This window comes from Tauraco erythrolophus, chromosome 7, assembly GCF_009769465.1.
Source record: "Tauraco erythrolophus isolate bTauEry1 chromosome 7, bTauEry1.pri, whole genome shotgun sequence".
NCBI classification, from domain to species: Eukaryota; Metazoa; Chordata; class Aves; order Musophagiformes; family Musophagidae; genus Tauraco; species Tauraco erythrolophus.
In genome coordinates, this window is record NC_141471.1 from 60,514,646 (window position 1) to 60,532,995 (window position 18,350).

At 40.0% G+C, this 18,350-nt stretch overlaps 1 protein-coding gene across 9 annotated transcripts in view; it reads right to left on the reverse strand.

Moving 5' to 3' along the window:
• Nucleotides 1-2,742: 2,742 nt before the first annotated feature.
• Nucleotides 2,743-18,350, reverse strand: part of NT5C3A (5'-nucleotidase, cytosolic IIIA) — a 28,891-nt gene continuing 13,283 nt past the window's right edge. The window contains exons 1-10 of one of the 9 annotated variants that reach the window (XM_009980360.2): nt 15,944-16,114; nt 15,460-15,566; nt 8,042-8,140; nt 7,517-7,586; nt 6,770-6,816; nt 6,309-6,394; nt 5,961-6,050; nt 4,539-4,701; nt 3,883-4,083; nt 2,743-3,127 (exon numbers count right to left, since the gene is read on the reverse strand). In XM_009980360.2, the coding sequence (XP_009978662.2) occupies nt 3,026-3,127; nt 3,883-4,083; nt 4,539-4,701; nt 5,961-6,050; nt 6,309-6,394; nt 6,770-6,816; nt 7,517-7,586; nt 8,042-8,140; nt 15,460-15,566; nt 15,944-16,094 (1,116 nt within the window). In that variant the 5' untranslated portion in view covers nt 16,095-16,114 and the 3' untranslated portion in view covers nt 2,743-3,025. Of the gene's footprint in view, nt 3,128-3,882; nt 4,084-4,538; nt 4,702-5,960; nt 6,051-6,308; nt 6,395-6,769; nt 6,817-7,516; nt 7,587-8,041; nt 8,141-12,821; nt 12,873-15,459; nt 15,634-15,943; nt 16,115-18,350 lie in introns of those variants that run through there. The other 8 variants (XM_086614261.1, XM_086614264.1, XM_086614263.1 and 5 more) reach the window with 8 other exon arrangements.

Sequence of the window (18,350 nt, forward strand, 5' to 3'; positions counted from 1 at the left end):
AAACCCAAACCGTAGACTGTTAAAGAAACTGTGTCTGCTGACCTCCTCTGTTGGAAGCGCTGCAGCGTTTCCACAGAGCCTTGCCGTGCCTGTGGGCCATGTAACGTGGCCCTGCTCATCTTGCTGGTGATGCTGAAACCGTGGTGTTGGCAGAGGGTGGCTGTGCAGAGGGCAGAGGGTGGCTGTGCAGAAGACTGCTCTTTCCCTTACGGCTTTGCAATACGCCCATCGTGCCCTGTTCCTGGCCCAGGCAAATGTGGGGGGAGGGAGAGGGGCCACAGGGACTGGGTGTGAAGGCCGGCTCAATGGCACATCCAAGCAGGAGAGGAAAGGGAGAAAGTGTGTACCTTGTGCATTAAGGAACGTCCTTCCTGTTCCTCCTGGCTGGGTGTTTGGGGTGGCTGCAAGCCCGTCCTGTCCCACTGTGGTTGGCATGTTCTAATACGCTTCCTCCTGCTCTCCTGTGACGACTTGTACAAAGCTGCTCTGTCCAGGGCTGCTCCAAGGGGGTCTGCTACACCCCAATGTGCTGCCCTTGCCTGTGACTCTTTCTACTCCACGCAGCCGCTCAGTCCCACTGTCCTAAGTCCTCCTTGCCTTCAGCCTGTCCTGTGCAGTGTCTCCCACATGGCCAGTTTTTGCTGCTGTCAGTCACACAGCTGCAGCACCTGCTGCCTCTGGGCGCTTGGTTTTGTGTGTGTGTATCAAAGAGAGGGTGAATAGCGGTTCTCTTGATGCCACCACTGACTCAGCAGCTGTCACTACTGCTTTCAGGCTCTCCCCGTCTCCTGGCTCTTGGCAGGCTAGGGCTGAGGCAGCTGCTGCTTCCATCTCCTCCTGCCACTGGCACTGCCCGGGCCCTTTCAGCTCTTCCAGTCTGCTGCTGCCTGAGTCATGGCTCGCCAATGGAAGGCAGCCAAGACGCCATCCTCTCCTTGGTTGTCTTAAGTGGTTTTCTGCTCAAATGGATGGCTCCTGCTTCTGGGGATCTAGGTGTCCCTGTGCCAGGAGGAGGGAATTACATGACTACAGATTGTATACAAGGAGGACATCATCCTTCAAACAGTCTTCGCCTGTTAAGATGCAGGCTGGAGTTTCTGAAAGGTCCCCATCTCAGCAGCTCCCTGCTGGCACACTGTGTGCAATGTGATCGTGAAAGGATGCCCACACTCCCTCACTGTGCATCACGCCTCTGCCATGCGTTCAAAATCTGGGGATGATTTTATTTCACGTCACTGCAGGGGACGCAGAGGTGGGGTCAGGAAACCAACCCCCATCTTGCCTTCCTGGAAAAGCTCCAGTAGGTGTGGTAACAGATGTACATCTGCTGATTTGGAAAAAATACGACTGGTGCTACTGAGTCAGAATTGAGAAAACGGACCACAGGTTGGACTGGAGAGAGGCCATTTCCTGAGAAATGCTGGTAGGAGAGAATGCAGATCTAGGCTCTCCCATATTTCCTTACAATTCCTCGGGGAATGGAAGATGGCACAGTTCCTGCTGTGTATAAAAGAAAGCAAAGGGGAACAATGACTATATTGCATGTGAGGGAAGTTGTATGATGGCCTCTGTTTTATTAATGAATAGAGCCAGTGCAGCTGGGACCTCTTGGGACCTCCTGGGACCAGGGTCACACGACCATCTTTAACTTCTCCTGCGACATACCAGAGTAAGCGTCCAAAGCTGCGGCTATGGAGACAGGCTGAGAGAGTTGGGGCTGCTCAGCCTGGAGAAGAGAAGGCTCCAAGGAGACCTTCCAGCAGCCTTCCAGTACCTAAAGGGGGTAAAGGAAAGCTGGAGGGGGACTTTTTACAAAGGTATATGGTGACAGGACAAGGGGCAATGGCTTTAAACTGAAAGAGGGGAGATTTAGATTAGAGATAAGAAATTTTTCACTCCGAGGGTGGTGAGGCACTGGCACAGGTTGCCCAGAGAAGTTGTGGCTGCCCCATCCCTGGAAGTGTTCAGGGCCAGGTTGGATGAGGCTTTGGGCCACCTGGTGTAGTGGAGGGTGTCCCTGCCCATGGCAGGGGGGTTGGAACTACATTATCTTTGAGGTCCCTTCCAACACAAACCGTTCTATGACTCTGATTCTATACTCAGCTGCACCCTTCTGTACATGATGCTGAGAGGTACTGACATGTGTTCAGTACAGGGCGAGTACTTTTGAAAGATTCAGTAGGTGTTAAGCAGAGAGGACGTGCATGACAAAGCTAGAAGAGCTAGATGCTGAGAATTCCAAGGGAAATTATTTTCAACAAGCCATGGTAGGTTTGAGGTGAACCAGCAGGCTCCAAGTGGAGTAGCACACAAAATCAGATCCGAAAAGGGGCTGAAGTTATGGCTGCGTACTATTAGCTTGGGAAACTACCTGTTACAAAACCGAGACACTTTACCTCAGATACACTAACTTAAAACATTCTCCCCATTCCACAGAGGGTAAAGAAACAGTGAGAATACAGTACACTTTGTAATGATGCAGTTAAGAAGAAACACTGTGCCTGAATTGGGTGAATAAAGCATTTTTACTGAAGAAAAATATATGTATGAAAAGTTCTGTGAAAGTCTGTGATGCTTCAAAGTACAGCTGAGACTGAAGAACCTTCTTTGAAAGAAGAAAAGGCAACACGAATGTGCACACTGCTTATTCACAGAACGTTTACAGCTTCCATTTTACAAAATGGCCACCTTTTTCAGAATGTTCCTCTGAAAGGCCCGATTAAAAGACAGTGAACCACAGTATCCCGTCAGCAGCAGTTTATCACATCTCTAAATCCAATTTAAATCTACTTATAATAGGAGTGTGAGACAATAAAAACAGCATTAAGAGCAGTAAAAGGAGCTTCTAGTTGACAATGGATACCACAGATACTTCAAAATACCAAAATGAAGATAAAAGTCTTAAATTAAATTAAACAGTTCAGTAAATGCGTAATAAACACATCCAAGATAGCACACGTGTGCTCTCGTGTGCCCTTTTGTCCACTTGCCTCCTGGAAGGAATGGAGTGACTTGAGACTGCAATTTACAGGATTTTCTGTAGGATGGAGTTGGCGACTTCCAGGGATTCATCTTTCACCAAGACAATATCGTAAGAGTCCATATATTTTTCCAAAAGCTCATCTACCTAATTGCAGAAGGGATGAAGAGAAAGACCCACTCAGTTTTAGAATTAATTATTGAAAGACTTTTTGCCATTTAAAATATGGCCCAATCTTTCTGCCAAATTCAGGGAATGACCCATGCAAACATGCATCGCTCCTGTGAGTGAATTTCACAGGGTGACAGGGTAGGAGGAGCCGGACACAACTGCGTGCGCATTCCAGGATATAATACCTCATGTCTATTCCAGGATTTCACACACAAAGATAGGAAAAGAAAAACTACTTCCTCAGCTTCCCGAAAGGCAGAGAGAAATAGAAAACTGGAGTTTTCTGTCTCCTGAATGCAAATGGATGTGCATTATAACCTAGCAAACAATCAGCTCTGTGTCTCCTCAAAAAAAAAAGAGGAAAAGAGGAGACACTACCTAAATTTGTTTTTCAGAAGATTGTAATTTTGCTCAGTTATCAATCCAGTATTGAAAGGAGGGGGAGGAGCCACAGGAATTCAAGAGAATTCATTTCTCTAGCCCCTGAATTTTACTTCTCAACAAAATACCTTTTCAGAAGTAGTTCAGTACAAAACCCAAAGCAGTTTACACTAGTGTGTTTGTAGCTTATGGGTTAGAAAAAAAACCTGAGGCAAGAAATCCAAGAGAACGTGTGAAATCTCAAAACCAATGTGGGCCAAACACTTGGTTTGATATCTGAAGCTTACAATGAACCTGTTTGTAACTTGCAGTATTTCACTCAAAGCTCCAAAGGCAATAAAGCTCCTTACTTTGTCATTGAGGTATCCTATCTTAAGGATGTGTTCCACATTTGCTACTCCATCTGCCATGCTCAAGTCTCCTTGGGAATCACCCAGCAGTATGATATTACTGTTGTCTTTTAGTTGCTTGAAGTACTCTGTATTCTTCAAGGCACCGTCATGTTTGTTGTAAACATGAATCAATTCTCCTTTAAATCCTTTTAATATTCCCTATATATATATAAAAAAACAACACTGAAGTTATTTCTAGTGTCATGTAGACAAGACAGAATCTAGAATGCAATAGGTGGTTGCTCCTGAACTAACATTGGACTATGTCATCTCCAGTGATGAACAAGAAATTAGCTGTAATAGCATTGTTATGACTAGGCAGACAGCGATTCTCTCTGCCTGGAGGAGGAGGAGGAGGAGTGCTGTACTGGGCTGTGGGGTTGTCATTAAAGGAAATGAATGGCATCTTGGTCACACCGTGCTAACAGCGTTTGAACTGTTATCCTCTGCTTGTTCTTCGCCTGGGAGAGTGCTGAGTGCAATTCTAATTTTCTGTATGGCAGGGTAGATACCTACACCTGTGGCATTAAAATGTTCATCTTGTAGTATGTATCAACAGCTACTAAATATCACCAACAGGCATGTTTAATAAGAATGTGTTATTTCATACATACGTTTTCATCAAAATCCATGAAATTGGAAACCACTTTGACATTAGAATGGTAGACCCCAGCCTGGTGGATAACTTCCTCAAGAATGTCCCCAATCCCGGCAGAAAATATGAACACAGGAATATTATGTTCACTGAGCTTATCAAAGAAGTTCTCATATCCTTCTCTGTAACACAGGATGTAAATACAAATCAAATCTCAAATGAAGCCAAGAAAAATTAGAGTGTTCAGAAGACATTCACATCATTTCTGGGAAAAAAAAATTAGTTTTCCCTGAGTATTTATTTCCTTTGCCTCACCTCCAGGTTAGCAAGAACCATCAACCTAACACAAGGCACGTAGTTTTCGCAAGAAACTCTTGCATCAAGCTGTTTGGTCTTGATCTGTGTTAACTTTTTTCCCCAAACATGTAATCATGTTTTAAAGACTTAAAAACAGTTCCCCCTCCCCAAACACCCCAGAAAAAGCAAGCAACTAGTAGAAATCTCTCTAGCTACTATCAGGCTGTACATTTCCTTTCAATCTTCCTTGCTTAAATATTTGACTTTCTATAGGGTTATTACCATAAACCAAATCTTGTTTTGTTTTGAAATCCTGAAAACATTTATTGTCACTCTTTCCTGAAAGCTTCTTAGTTTTCAGTACCCAATCAAAATAATGTATAGTATTCCAGCAACAAGATAATATTATCCCTATATACCTTCTCAACACAGGCATTGATTTCACATTTTTTTTTAAAAAATCATTATGATGACAATTTTTGAGGGGAATTTTAGCCTGTATATGAAGATTCAATCCACATGGACCTAGGCTTTCAAACAGGCAGAAATGATGTGCTTGTCTGTTTTGCAAAAGACAAGAATTTAGTCAGTGTGATAAACAAACACTTCCACAAGTTAAATATAAACATCTTGTTTCAGTAGTCTGAAGTTTAAAGAGTTTTGGAGAACTTTAAAAGAGATGGGAGCCACAGCACATTTCAAGCAAGGATTTTGCTGGCTTATAAGCTTGCCTTTAATGATAAAGGAAGAACAATATTTAATACAACAAATGAAACATATTCCTTAAGTCGCTGCATTTTTGTCTCAGATAAAACAATTCTAGGGAATGTTTTTGACAGGAACAAAGTTGAACTCTATGTTCCCCTTAAAAAAAAAAAGCCACCAGTGCAATTTCAAGAGGATGAAAGTCTACAGAAATGAATGGAGAATATGGGACTCAAACTTTTTTAATTTGTTTTTAAGCTCTCTAGTGTATACAGTGTGATCTTTGCAAGCATTTAGTTACAAAATATGAATAAAGTGGGGGCATGAAGACCTCACTATGTTCCAAGATTATGGTGTTTGTTTTTTCCCCTGAAAACACATAGTAAGAATCTACAGAAAACGCTCCCAAATGATATTGTTCAAATCAAAAGGAACTTACTTCAGCATAACATCAGATTCCCTCACAACTTCTGCAAACTTATCCTTTTGTAAGCCTTGTTCAATGAGTAGTGCGTGAGATTTGTTGTACCTGGAATATAAACAAAAAGGGGTCCAAACTGACTTGCTGAGATGCACCCTTCGTTAGACCTCATGAGGAAAAGCAGCCTGCATGGTTAATTCTTGATCGTTCAGCTTAACAGCAAAGCAAAACCAGTTGTTGCACAACACTGAGAGCGACTAATTCAGTTAATGTGTTAGCTAAAAACTAGTTACTGCCATTCATTTGCTTTTAAAAACTTATTAAATCTGTTCTTACGATAATTGGAAGATGGGAAGTGTCTCTTACCATTCTACCATATATGGATATTTTTCTTCAATAGTGAGAGCTGGATCAATTTCAATAGCATAATAGGTTTCTTTCAGCTGCAATAACTGAGGGGAGAAAACCATCAGATGTTTAATGTATTTTTATTAAACAACACTTGGTGTTTGACCTAACCAATCAAAACAACTTTCTTCATTCTGATTGCATTATTTAGCTAAAATGGAATCTGAAATGTTCCTTCAACAAGGACTTAGCTTGTAAATGTATCTGAGAAGAAAAAGCGGATGCTGTAAACTGAACTACATGCTACTATCAAGAATAGTGATGGGATGTCATGCAGTCAGTGAGAAAGCTCAGAGAGTTCTAAGGATTTCACAGTATGCCTTGTCTTGTCGTGCTGTGTAATTCAAGGCACAGCACAGCCAGGGAATGATAACTGTTGTCTGTACAACAAACCAGCAGCTAGTAGGTGTTCTGTTTACCTTTTTCCGACATTCCTCTGTGATGAGCTTAGAGTTATCAATGATGTCTGGGGAGGGGTGGAAAAAAACAAGTGTTAAACAAGACGGTGTATTTCTTTTACTTTGCTCTACAACACTGCAAAGGACATAGATGACAATGTTTCAGGACACACTGCTATGTTTCCTCAGAACTTTTCTTACCACCAACCAGGAAAAGGCACTTTTTTCTTCACAAGCTTGAAAATGTCTTACAGTCCTTCCTCTCAGCTCTGAATTAAAAGGTCAATTACAAGCTCTCTTATCTCTTTCTTGAGATTTAACTGTTCCTGAAATCATCGTGAGGCATCCTATGTGTTTTAGGATTCCCAGTTTATTAGTAAATGGATACTCTTTGTTCTAAAAGGCTGCAGGATAAAAACGTCAAGAATTCTGTGGATCTTGCAGGCATGAGCACTATTATGGGCTCTTAAAAAAATGAAAGTCAACCCTACCATATCTAGCCACTAACATCTCACAGTTCAGACTTACTGTTTCAGTTGCGAAGGACAACTTAGCTGATTTTAATTCACACAGATTGTGATTAAAATATATGTACATAAACCCACATATAGGCAGTCACTAGAATACTTCGTTAGGATGTACAGCTTAGGTAACAAGTCAATATAAAATTGCACATATTAGGGAATAAATTGGATAGAAAATTAAAATCTAGGCAAAACTAAAAGGAGTAAACAAACCAATCTGTATTAAAAAAAAAAAAGTACTCACTATGACAAGTTGGACATCTTTTTCCATTGTAGGAAAATCTACTTAATGTCATATCAAAATCTGTAATAATCTATTTAAGGAAAGAAAAAGCAAAACTGTCTTAAAACACAGAGGGACAAAATAAAGAATGGCTAGAAGTTCTGAATGATCAACAACAGTTGCAGCTGAGTAGCATACGTGTCACAGTATGAACTATTGTAATGTAAGCCAGAATATCCCATAACTTTCTTCCTGACAAAACTGGTTTTCTAACTCCTTTGGTCAGAATATTTCCTGAAATGACTAAGCTTATATCTTTGTATCACTTACTCAACTAGTGCCTGGCTGAATTACAGTTGACTCAAGAAGGGCTATTAAAAGAGTTAACATGTCGAAGTTTTGGAGATTTGTTGAAGGTTGACTTCTGTTTCTTATATATATATATGTGTGTGTGTGTGTGTATACATATCTCCTTAAAACTTTTTGGCATAGAGCAACAATCACATGATTGCTTTCATTCCAAACTGCTTACACCTACTATCTTACCTGAAGTTTGGCAGCTCCACCTTTGATGAGGCCACAAATAATCTCCTCTACTCTCCCTGGGTCCTTAATATGGACAGTCTTCTTCTGAAATTCTGGCATCTACGGAGAGTAAGAACAAAGAAATATACTCACAGCAAAGAACTTAACTTGGTAATACCTGCTATCCATCAGACTGGAAGCTCTGCACCTGCACCCAGTTTCACGTGACACCAAGACATGCTTACAACAGGAAGGCAACTCAAGAGAAAGAAGAAACAGAAAATACTCTACATGTCTTAACTGGTGACTGCATACAGTTCTGTTTGCTTTCCACATCTGTTTTCAAAGCCTTTAATACCAAATTGTTCAATAAGCTGACAGTTGTATTTGTAGGAAATAAGGGAGATATATAGAAACAGGACATATGGGATCACCTGATGGTTCAAGTGTGTCACTGGGAGATGGGGAACCTTAAAACTAGCTCTTTGTACAATTAATATGCCCTTAAAGTCTCAACATAGATAGAGAAGACAGGCTGGTTTTAGACGCCCGTTGTTTTGTTGAGAATGCTGCATGTGTCACTTGAGTATTCCCCTACAAGAAGTCCATATAGTAATTCCTGATCCTTAGCCAGTCCATCAGTCATTTTCCATTACCTATTTTACTGCATGCTTTTGAAATAACACATGCTATCACACTCCATGCTCCTTTTGAATGAAAATATTTCTTGAATATTATGATACTGAATTGCTTAAAAAAGAAAAAAAACCCCACCCAAATCCCCCACTCTTCTCCAAAGGACACCCTCCCCTGCAAGCCTTTGAAAGTTTCTCTTCAGCCTTGCAGAAATGGCAAGAGAACTCCTTATTGACAGAAATTTCAAAATTTAGTATGTATTCCCTTCTTGATTATATGTATAGAATCTTTCTAAAGCAAAGGCACCGGACATTTGCCTTCTGTCTCCAGGGGCGTTGATAAGTAGTAAATTTTTTCTGGGTATACAATGTCGGAGATGATGAAGTGCTAGGAATTTCATCTTTCGTATTCTCATCAGCCAGCTTTCCTTTTCTTATACCTAGCATGTAATCTTTGCTGCAATAAGCTATTTTTTTTTTTTTTTTTTTAAAAGCTGCTTCTATTTCCAGACACATTTCTGGAACCAGAATTCTCATGTCACCAACTGTTAATACGTCACGCAACGCTCTTCCTGCTCTTGATGCCACTGAGCCTTTTGTTTCTTAGTGACAACCAACTTGCCATCAAATCACAATTAGGTTATTTAAGAAAAAGATGACGTTTTAAAGTCTTGCAAACACATGTATTTGTAACAGAATACACCTGAGTGTCAGGGAAAAGGAGCTGGAGGTACCTTTAAATATCAGCTCTAGTCCACCCTGCCCTCAGGCAGGAGCAAACTACTACAGCTACATCATTCTTGGTAGTTACTTTTCTAACTCCTTCTTCAAAACTTCCACTTGCACATTCCTCACTTCCCTCAATCATATATTTTTAGTGCTCAACTATCTTTATGTTCAGAAAAGTTTGCTTAATCTCTATTTAACAGTAATTTTAAGTCATTCAACTTGGAGGAAATTACTCTTTTTCACAGGTGCTCACAGATATTTTTCCCTTTTTCCTGACCTAAAGAACCCAAATTTCTCTAATTCTTTTGCAGAGCACAATTTTCCAAACCTCTGACAATTCTTGATGTTGTCCTGGGCCAACCATTTGAATCATACCGTTACTGAAACACAGCATCCACAGCTGTGGCTATAGCCTTTCTGCTCTGCTCTTTTCAGGCCTCAGCCGAAGCGCTGCTTTGGCCCATGTTTTCGGACAATATCTTTGCATATACAATGGAACACACTTTGATGGTGGCAATATGGAATCACAGAATAGTTTGGGTTGGAAGTGACCTTTGAAGGTCATCTAGTCCAACCCCCTGGCAACCAGCAGGGACACCTTCAACTACATCAGGTTGCTCAGAGCCCCGTCCAACCTGACCTTGAATGTTTCCAGGGATGGGGCATCTACCACCTCTCTGGGCAACCTGTTCCAGTGTTTCACCACCCTCTTGTAAAAAAATTTTTCCTTATATCTAGTCTGAATCTACTCTCTTTTAGTTTAAAACCATTGCTCCTTGTCCTATCACAACTGGCCCTACTAAAAAGTCTGTCTCCATCTTTCTGATAAGCCCTGTTAAGTACTGAAAGGCCACAATAAGGTCTCTCCAGAGCCTTCTCTTCTCCAGGCTGAACAAGCCCAACTCTCTCAGCCTTTCTGGTGATAAATGATTCAAATTCAGTTGGTAACAACCAAATATTCTTCAAAATTATTCCTAGGCAGAAACAAGTAGTCATACAAAGTGCTAAATTTTACATTTAGTCTTGCTGTATTGTAACTTTTCTTCCACAGCAGTGCTCCTATTTTTCAATATAACAAATAATTCTAATCCCCAGTACGCTACTGCTACTTTCTGGCTGATATCCTCAAAGACACTAGTGAAAACAGAAAACAGAAATCCTTCTAAAATCATAATCATGAGTATCTGATAATTTTCCAAGGTTTCCCACTCATCTGAAAACTTTTACTTATACTAGAGTATCTTGCCAAAAATTCTTAAGTTATGACAGAGCATTTACTACTACTACTTTGTTTTTAAGCGTCATGCATTAAAAACTGGATTCATTTCACTCAGTTTGGAAGAGTTAAGGTTTTCCTTTGCCATCCTATGGCAAAGGCATTTTCTGTAAAAATGGCACCTCCTAAACCAAGACAGTTGTTCTCTAAGTGGCTGCAGTGCCTTGCTACTTTTATTAGCACAGCAAATTCAAAAAAGATACAGTAGGATTGGCTTCCAACTATCAGCTACATCTCAAACTGGGAATCATTGAGAAAGCTAACGAGTGTTTTAAAAAAAAAATCCTGAAAAATATCCATGAAATAATTCCCTAATCTTTTGAGAAATACATCTGCAAAGCACCTATAGATATTTATTCACAATTATTAGCAGAAGTATGTCGACTGATCTAGCTTTGCAAAATAAAACATTAACAATGTGCAACTCTTCAAAGGTCTTTTATGGTATTTCTCTTCTCTGTTATGCAGTGCTGGTAACCAAAAGTAGCCACTTGTCTGGTGGATATGCAGCGTTTTTTCTCTATAATGAAGATAAAGTAAGTTGACTCTTCTATTTTTTTTTTCCACTGTAAAGTGACTAATTCCTTTGACTTTCAAGAGGCAAATTACACGTGTTTTTAGACTTGGAATGCAAAAATTAAACAAAGTGAAATCTAAATGCGTTATTTCGTAAGAGGTAGTTCAAGCATTATTTGGTTTACTTGGATACTAAGCAACGGGCTTCCTAATATAACTAATTTAGACAGAAGACACGTTGGGGGAGATGGAGAGATCAGAGGGGGAGACTGTAGGAGGGACGTCGTGTTCGTTACTACTGTTTTAGTTCAGACTAAGGCCTTTTGTCTGTTTGTGAAACAACCTGAGGAGGAATCTCCTCAGTAAACACTTCAGTAGATGATGTTAAACAAGACATTGCTTAAGGTTTTGAGTATGATGAAAGCTTCCTGCTTTGATGTCGTAAACTGATACTCCTACTCAAGGTCAGTTTTTCAGGCTCTGTTATTTCTGACACATCTTTCATTTTTACGCGAGAATTAAGGTCAGCTGAAGAGTATGTTAATTCAGGGGGGAAAAAAAGGTATTCTGCATTGTGTATAACCCAGACAATTTTAGTCTCACAGGCATTTTCATATGCAAAACCAAGTCTTCATCATGGATATGGCATCTGATAATGGCTCAGACAAACATGGTTAGTCAAAATAGCCAACCCCCATCACTAGTTCCTTGTATTCGTATGTGCAACTGAACATTAAGTAGCAATTCTTCTATTTAGGCTGTATCAATACTGTATTGGAAGTAAATGAAACTGTCCAATAAGCAGTCACCAGTTTTCTGGCAAACTGTCTCCTTCATGTCTTACACTTCTGCCCAGTCTAGCTGTTATTTTTTTTTTGTTGCACATTTGCCATTCTTCTAGTTGAAAGAGAGAAGCAGATTGAAGTTGGAAGCAACTGATAAGACAGGTGAAAGAGAGGTGAAAGAACAAAGAGTGAAAAAAAGCTAATAACAAAAGTTCAGTCAATTTGATAAAATTTATCTTTCTATTAATTGCTTAAGAGAGCTCTAGGGGTCAACTCAGTATACACAAAAGGCCCAAAATTCTGATGCACCAGTTCACCGGGAACACCACGTATAGAGAAACAACCAAATAAAGTATTCCACAGTAACTAACAAAGGCAAGAAAGCTTTTTGGAGCAAGGGACTTCTACATACAAGACAAAAACTATACAAGCATATTAAAAGGAATTGATATTTCATTGTGACATCTGGAAGTACATCACATAGAATCACTTATGTGCCCTTATTTATTCTGTCATTTTCTAAAAGCGTAAGAAGAGTTTTGCTTTCTTACCAAGGACATCTACAGGTTACTGAAATAGCTCAGAGACTGGTATCTCTTTTAAAACACATGTTAAAAGATGACAGCTCCCAAAGGTAATTTGTGATTGGCATACACATTGGCCATAAATACATTTTAGCCTCTGACATTTTTAAGGAGAACAAAGAGAAGCTAGGAGAACAAAACTGAAAAAGATTATTTTAAAGGTTGAGCTTAACTGGATTTATGAAAAGGAAAAAAAGATCCGCTTGTTTGTGATAGCAGGTAACTGGAATAAGGATGTAGGATATTCTTTTGTAGCTAACAATGTTATAGTCATACCTTGATGAATGAACAGTAATGGATTCACGCAGGTTTGGAAATTCCCCAGTCCTACAAACCACAGAATGGGTCATTTACAACAAGGATAGTTCTGAAAATCACAAGTCTATTTAGTACATGAGGCACGCATCTGTGTAGCTGGGTTAAATAAAGAGGAAGAGGATTCATTGTAAAGAGCGTGTTGAATTCTAGTTCTGAAATCAAGTTTCTTATACACCACTGGATAGCAGGAGTGCAAACAGAACTGCTTTTGTGTTGGATCTGGGTGCTTGGTGTTTGAGACAGTGTATTTTTAACTGCATGCTGCATCAGTTCGATTATGAAACGAGGTGGTGATAATCACTAGAATGAAAGGCAGGTATCTAAGTGCCTGCAGCTGCCACAACAAGCACTTACAATCAGGCATCCTAGGGAATCAGTAAGTGATTGTGTGCACAAGGTGTGATGTCATATTCTGGAGTTCAGATTACACTGAATTTTTGCATCTCCTGACTGCTGGAGGTAGAGCAGTCACTTCCCTCCTGCTACCCAGTAAAACAATAATGTAACTACCTGTGATTAAAAAAAAAAAAAATAGAAAAAAATAAAAAATAACGTCCAAGAAAAAAGGAAACTTCATATACAGCACAACTGTGGGACCTTCTGTCGTTTCCACTATCCGTAATTTTAAGTTGGGAAGAATGAGCTGCTGAATGACTTGCCATCTTAACTACATGGAGATATGGCTCATTTCACAATCAAATCTAGATACACAGCCTGAAATATTACTAGTAATAACTAAAAATGTAAGAGATTATAATAACAAGTCTGCCAAATAATGCTTTGATTAAGGATATGAAAAAATGGAGCAGAGTATTTTTATACTGATAACCTGTAAGTCTACACTACTTGGCAAATACAAAGTCCTATTTTGCCAAGGCTAGTCTAGTGGGATGCTCTCAAAAGCCACTGCTAAGAGAACACTGCCTTACAGGGGGATAACATTTTAAGGGAACTTCTCTATAATTCTCAGCGACTGATAGAGTACTTTGTTAGGTGCCAGTAATTCTGAATAACAACGACTCTTCTCACACGTACAAACATATTAAAAACATTCCACAAAATTTCAGATGACCATCCTGTCATAAAAGTGATAAGACAATGAGTTAGAACTAGCTGTAACACTATTGGCATTATGTGAGTTTCAACTATCACACAGTTTCTTTTTTCTACTTTGTTGGGAAACCTGCCTTGGCCTAGACTAGGTTCCAAACCTACTAACTTTTGATACAGAGGACACACAGGGGGGGCTGGCAAGGAGAGGGAACATTATTAATGTTATTTCTGAACAAGGAGAATGCAAATCAAAGTGATAAAATAGACAGGATTCAATTATCTGTAATTTTTTTTTCTTGTCTATGGTGACAGCTTCCAGGTAAAAGAGTATAAGCCAAGAATAAATGACATTTATTTTGGGAACTGCAGATGCCCAATTCCAAGGTCTGAGCCTGGCTATCAGATATACTTACTGATGGACATGTACCAAAAAAGGCAGGGCATGGCATCAGCAATAGCTGAAAAATCTGATACCCTGGCAAGCTACAGAAAATTGGTTTCAGTGTTCTTGGTGGCAGAAAGTAGCAGTTTGGTGAAATTATAAAGAAACGGGGCACACTCCTTAATTCACATCTTACTTTCAACTCTCTTTTTCTTTTTGATATGATTACAGAACATTACCTTCATCTACTTACTCCAGAAAGCAAAGCAACCAAAACACTTTTGAAAAGCAGGCAAGCTTCTTCACCTAACTTTTGTTATTTGCAACGCATGAGTTGCAGGAAGTGGGGGAGCCGTACCCAAAACCATAGCCGGGGCGCCCGTGCGTATCTGCTCCTCCATCTATACACGCTCATACGTAGCTACACGTGCTCGTGTACGTACAAACCGAGTTTTGGCTTTATTTCAGACAACTTGTATTTCGGTCCACGAGTGCAACAGAGGTTTCTCTTGGCAGCCCCAGCTGTTAGTAGCTTCTCTTTTAGACAGGAACACTAAAAAAAAGCTACTGGACGTGAGCATAGTCACATCAGTCACTCCATTATGCGCAGCTAGTCAGGAGAACTGCACTGGTGATCGTGCAGTCCACCAGCGTAACCTCAGCTCAGGACAGATATTTATTAATTTATAATTACCAAAACAAAAAACATAGTATGTTTTATATTCATATAAAGTAAACTCAAATATGGTAAGAAATCCTTAGTAACTAGTAATTAGCAAATTACTCTTTTGGTAGTTTTGCGAAGAAATAGCCTTGGCACTTCTTATCTAAAAAAGCAAATGTTATTATGGAAATGAAACAACAGAACAGTGAATAGCTTCACAGTTGCTTGATAACATGCTGCAAAACTAGATACTCAGCACAGGTTACATGAAATAACTGGAAGTGCCTTGACTACCTAGGCTGTTTTAAGAAATGGAATAGAATGCATAATAAAAATATTTTTTCCTGTATCATTTTGTTTATTTACATATTTTTACACATAATGTGCTGGATTCTCATATTTAGTTTGGAAAAAAAAACCATATTAAAAAATCTAGAGAGAGAGCATTGACAGAAAACATGACAACAGTTTCCTCTTGTGCTTTTAAAGGAGAGTACCTGTGCGTTGAGCTTAGGGCACTCCTGATTCTTCTGCCCTTGGTTTTGTCCTACTGCAGCAGCATAGGTGGCAAGCACAGTCCAGAGATGCAGGGCTTGCATACAGGCTGCCAACAAAAACCAACCGAATCCTTTTCAGAATTGGTCTGCTGTATTATGTGATCTTTGCTATTCCTGTTGCATAGAAATAAAAGTAGACATGCATAGGACATAGCTACGTCCCTGAAAACGCCCGCACATAAGACTAGTCTGATACGTATTTAAAAGTAGAGGAACATTTAAGTTTAATGAACCTATTCAATAAAAACTGGTAAACATGTTTATTCCTTCAATGCTGTCGCCAAATCCGTGCTATCAAATTTCTATTTTAAAAATACAGTTTGTCACAATAAACAACCGCAAGGAGAACGCCTCTGCTCAGAACCCTGGCTGCCAGACGCCGGCAGCAGAGCCGGTACTGCTGGCAGAAGCCGTGCACACTTACCAGAGGGTTTTGCAGGAGCAGCTGCAGAAGCAAAAGAAAATTCCTCTGGCTTGAGAAACACTAATATAGCAGCGCAAGGTGCAGCTGAGGGCGTTTCCAAATCCAGGCTGACTAATCCCCGTGCAACAGCCCCGGGTCCTGTGACGCACATCAGCAGTGCCCAGCAGTTTGCCGCGCTCAGCAGTACGGGCTGCCCGGCTGGCAGATGATCAGCTGGGGCACCAGCAGCAAAACCTTTGACCTTCACTGGACAGGCAGCTTTCATGGATGCAGCGGGCAAACGCGGACTGCTCTAAGGCAGGAAGGCGCTTGTTTTCCAAAGCAGAAGTTTACGACTTTGTTACTTTTTAACCCTTTTACAAACTCTTTCCCGAGTTTTTAGGATTTCCTGTTGCAGTGCCACAAATTTCTTACGGCTCGTTGACGTGGTCTCATTAACGTTTACAAGGGAGCACCCATCTATTTGTGCAGAAGCAGCAAATTAATTACTTAATTAATCTTTGCTTTGACTTTAGTTATCTCTGTGGTGCTGAAACAGGAAATCAAGGCTTGTTTGTCAGGATTTTTGTGAGACAAGGTGGCTCAACGTGCTTTCAGAACTTGGTCATTAGGCACACTGCCAGATCACAGACAGTAACCAGGTGACACAGGTGACGTATTTAAAAGGAATCTTTTTGTACTGGGAGATACGATGAAGGAAGTATTGTCTAATCTTATTTACACTTTGAAGTTGTGTACATGCTTGGAAGTGTCACGTGAAGTCAACTCTTGCTACAGCAACAGTGCAAGCTTCCCTATGCTATCTCATAATTCATGTTCAACCTTATGTTGAGGATCTCTGTTTGAGGCTGCCAGAACTAATCACAAACACCGGGCCAATTCATACGTGCCAATAGATGTGACCAGTGCCACCATCAGAATTGAAGCAAGTGTAGCACATAAAAAACCCCTAATGCTATAAAAAGCTCCTTACGTTACCAGGACTCTAGAAATTAATTAGTTGTGAAAATTTCCTTTTAAGGATGATGTGCTGCTTTAAAAAAATCAGTAGACTTTTTCTGAATGGTACAGTGGATCCATTTATTGGTGGATTCAATGTATCATCCATTTGGTGCCCACGTTCCAACTGTAGGCCAGTATGTACTCTTGTCAGGATTCCTCAGGCTCTGACCTACATGGAGTGCTTCCATTTTTTTCAGTTGTGCTCTCTGTGTTTTCACCCAGTGAAACAACTAGTGAATACTTCAGCTGATATAAACCACGCAACTTTCATCAACACTCATCCTCTTAGAATTGAACAAGATCCCCAAAATGTACATGTTACGGTCTGCTAGATCCTGAAGCAGCAAAACAGCTCGAAAGGTATGTTCAAAATATAACATAATCCCTCCAAAGACTATATACAGTGAATTGAATTCAGTTGGCATTGCTATCTGCCAGGATTCACAGCTCCCATTAATCTACTTGTTATAGCATTTGTACGCTGTTGGAATAGGTCACATACAGGGAATATTACCTTTTACAGTATTTTAACATGGGTAGCATGCTTTTGGTTAATAATATCTCCATAATAATGTTTGGAAAAGCTATGTATAATGAAGTATCTTGAATAAATATGAATTATTTGCACAGCAAAAAGCTGTAGCTTATGTGAGTGCTGGATTTCCAATTTTAAAAAGTCTTACGAACAATGAAGTAAAATGTGCTGGCTAGATAGAGGCATCGCTTTATACACTCGATTTGCAAAGAACCTGTCTTCGAGCTTTTATATATTTCAAAGGTGACAATGGAACTGGTATTTTAAATGAGTCTTGTGAACCTCACAGGTGAGACTGGGACGTGGTGGGCGGTGGAGCTGGCCTGTTGATACAGTGGTATGTCCTTCTCAGAGGTGATTCAGTGAGAAAATCAATTCTAATGCTACTAAGAACTGAAAGAAAGTTAGCTTGTTCTTTATGATAGCTGTGGAGAAACAAAAAAAAGTTGCTTTTTTTCAAACTTACATATGATTTAAGATTGAAGAAAAGAGTTGCAGAAATTAAGCCCAAATTTTACAGACTAATTTTTGGTATACCAGACTAATGAGCATTTTAAATGAATGATTACGATGTTTGTGAAAGAGGTAGAAAATGATGTGAGCACATCGTCTGTAAACATTAACACAGCCAACACCCAGTTCTTGGAAAAACATCTACGGTACCTCTAATAACGACGTACTTTCACTTTAATGAAAATGCCACCCATGAAACTCCTCACCTACAAACCAGGGAAGGGAAGGCTGCCTTTGCCAATCTAAGAAACCTTTGTGTCAAACGCTTTGAGTAACCAACAACAGCTACTACTGACCACTCTCTTACTGCTGGTTTGAGTCAGTTGAGCATTTTGTTTACACAGTTCAACTTCTGTT